General features: G+C 54.2%; 1 protein-coding gene across 1 annotated transcript; it reads left to right on the top strand.

Annotated features, from left to right (window-relative positions):
• Nucleotides 1-740: 740 nt before the first annotated feature.
• LOC105991103 (potassium voltage-gated channel subfamily A member 1) lies at nucleotides 741-2,309 on the top strand. The gene has a single exon (XM_013023674.1). It carries the CDS (start codon nucleotides 813-815, stop codon nucleotides 2,301-2,303), a length of 1,491 nt encoding a protein of 496 aa, XP_012879128.1. The 5' UTR covers nucleotides 741-812; the 3' UTR covers nucleotides 2,304-2,309.
• Nucleotides 2,310-2,790: the final 481 nt, after the last annotated feature.

The raw sequence follows: 2,790 nt of genomic DNA, 5'->3' as shown, positions 1-2,790 counted from the left end.
CCCCCCATCACCCTCCCCCCACCCCGCAGTGCTGCTGCTGCTGCTGATCATCCCCTGTCCTATCACTTTTCTATCTCTCTGCAGCATCCATCGATTCCCTCTGGTGGGAGTTTTAGAAGGCGACGGGGTGAAGAGGGGCTGGGAAGGGAGGGCTGGAGAGAGCGAGCGAGCAAGTGAGCGAGAGAGCGAGCAAGCGAGCGAGAGAAAGCGAGCAACCAGCCAAGGACTGCAGAGCTGGGTGGCAGGCAGAGAGTCTGCTGAGCTGGCTGTGCTGGGTGCTCCTGGAGGAGGAGGAGGAGGAGGAGGAGGAGGAGGAGGAGGCGGAGGCGGAGGCGGCAGAGGAGGCGGCCTGGGGCAAACCCCAAAACTAAGCCATGATCTTCTAGAAGAACTGCATTAAAGCCTCTCTCAGCCGGGCAAGAAATATCCTCTCCCCCCCCAAAGAGAGTAAAAAACAAAATTCACTAACGCCAAAACCAAAGCCCCAAATCCCTCTCCTTCTCCAAACCCAGCCTCTGCCAACATAACAACAACAGGATAAAAAACTGCACCCTGAAACTGCAGGAGAAGAGGGGGTGCCTAATTGAGTTAAGGGGGGAAGACATTTAAAAAGGAAAAGAGAAGAAGAAGGGGGGGTGAATCAGAAAGCACCGAGCAAGTCTTTAGATCTTGCTGCTGGCTGATTTTGAGGTTCATACCCCCCCACACCCCCCAGGTCTACCCCTAAGTGTGAGGGGACACCCCCCCATCTCCTCCTCTGCTCCTCCCTGCCCTGCTCCCCCTCCCTTCCCCTGCACCCCCCAGCCGGCAGCATGACTGTGATATCGGGGGAGAACGCAGAGGAGGCCTCGGCCACCCCGGGACACCCCCAGGATGGCAGCGGAGACCCCCGACAGGTGGACCATGAGGAGCACGAATGCTGTGAGCGTGTGGTGATCAACATCTCCGGCCTGCGCTTCGAGACGCAGCTGAAGACCTTGGCCCAGTTCCCCAACACCCTGCTGGGCAACCCCAAAAAACGCATGCGGTACTTCGACCCCCTGCGCAACGAGTACTTCTTCGATCGCAACCGGCCCAGCTTCGACGCCATCCTCTACTACTACCAGTCGGGGGGCCGCCTGCGCCGGCCCGTCAATGTCCCCCTGGATATGTTCTCCGAGGAGATCAAATTTTACGAACTGGGGGAGGAGGCGATGGAAAAGTTCCGGGAGGATGAAGGCTTCATCAAAGAAGAGGAGAGACCTCTGCCCGAAAAGGAATACCAACGCCAGGTGTGGTTGCTCTTCGAGTACCCCGAGAGTTCGGGACCAGCCAGGGTGATCGCCATCGTGTCCGTCATGGTTATCTTAATCTCCATCGTCATCTTCTGCCTGGAGACCCTCCCAGAGCTGAAGGATGACAGGGACTTCTCGGGGCCCCTGCACAGAATGGACAACACCACCGTCTACTACACCCCTAACATCTTCACCGACCCTTTCTTCATCGTAGAAACCCTGTGTATCATCTGGTTCTCCTTCGAGCTGGTGGTGCGCTTCTTCGCCTGCCCCAGCAAGACAGACTTCTTCAAGAACATCATGAACTTCATCGACATTGTGGCCATCATTCCTTACTTTATCACCTTAGGCACAGAGATAGCCGAGCAGGAAGGGAATCAGAAAGGGGAGCAGGCCACGTCGCTGGCCATCCTGAGGGTCATCCGCTTAGTCAGGGTGTTCCGCATCTTCAAGCTCTCCCGCCATTCCAAGGGGCTGCAGATCCTGGGCCAGACCCTGAAAGCTAGCATGAGGGAGCTAGGCCTGCTCATCTTCTTCCTCTTCATCGGGGTCATCCTCTTCTCTAGCGCGGTGTACTTTGCTGAGGCCGAGGAAGCTGAGTCTCATTTTTCCAGTATCCCCGACGCTTTCTGGTGGGCTGTGGTTTCTATGACCACTGTGGGATATGGTGACATGTACCCAGTGACAATTGGAGGCAAGATCGTGGGCTCCCTGTGTGCCATCGCCGGTGTGCTGACAATTGCCCTGCCTGTACCTGTCATCGTGTCCAATTTCAACTATTTCTACCACCGGGAGACCGAGGGGGAGGAACAGGCTCAATTACTCCACGTGAGTTCCCCAAACTTAGCCTCCCACAGTGACCTCAGCCGCCGCAGCTCCTCCACCTTTAGTAAGTCCGAGTACATGGAGATCGAAGAGGACTTGAACAATAGCCTGGCCCCTTATAGGCAGGACAATATCAGAACTGGCAACTGCACCCTAGCTAACCAAAACTGCGTGAATAAGAGCAAGCTGCTGACCGATGTGTAACAGCACGCACGCACATACACACACACACACACACACACACACAGAAAAGGCAAAAGTGCAAAAACAAACCATCTATCTATAAAAAAGACAAAAAAAGTCAACAACAACAACAAAACCAGTCCCCATTTAGCAGCCAGAAAGACTGAGCCTCCCCTCCCCCAACCATCAACACAACAACAACAACAACAACAACAAACCCCCTCTCGAGATACTTGGCTAAGCCTTGAATGCTCTGTTAATACCCTGTGGTATCTTTTATTTTCTTGGGAGGGGGCGGGAAGAGATGGGAAATGAGGGAGAGGAGCCCCCCTACCCCCCCCCCCCCCCCGTTCCCCAAAAAGCTTTTGAGATCCACGAGACACAAAACTATTTTCATTTCATTTTTTTTTTTTAACCTAGGGTAGAGGAAGAAAGACTATTTTCTAAACACTAGTTTCCAAGGACAGTTCTTTAGCTGAGTAGGAAAAGCAAAGCAGGGATCCTCACA

This window comes from Dipodomys ordii, unplaced genomic scaffold (assembly GCF_000151885.1).
Source record: "Dipodomys ordii isolate 6190 unplaced genomic scaffold, Dord_2.0 Scaffold69, whole genome shotgun sequence".
NCBI lineage: Eukaryota > Metazoa > Chordata > Mammalia > Rodentia > Heteromyidae > Dipodomys > Dipodomys ordii.
The sequence above is the reverse complement of the archived record's forward strand: the minus strand, read 5'-3'. Positions and strand labels throughout refer to the sequence as shown.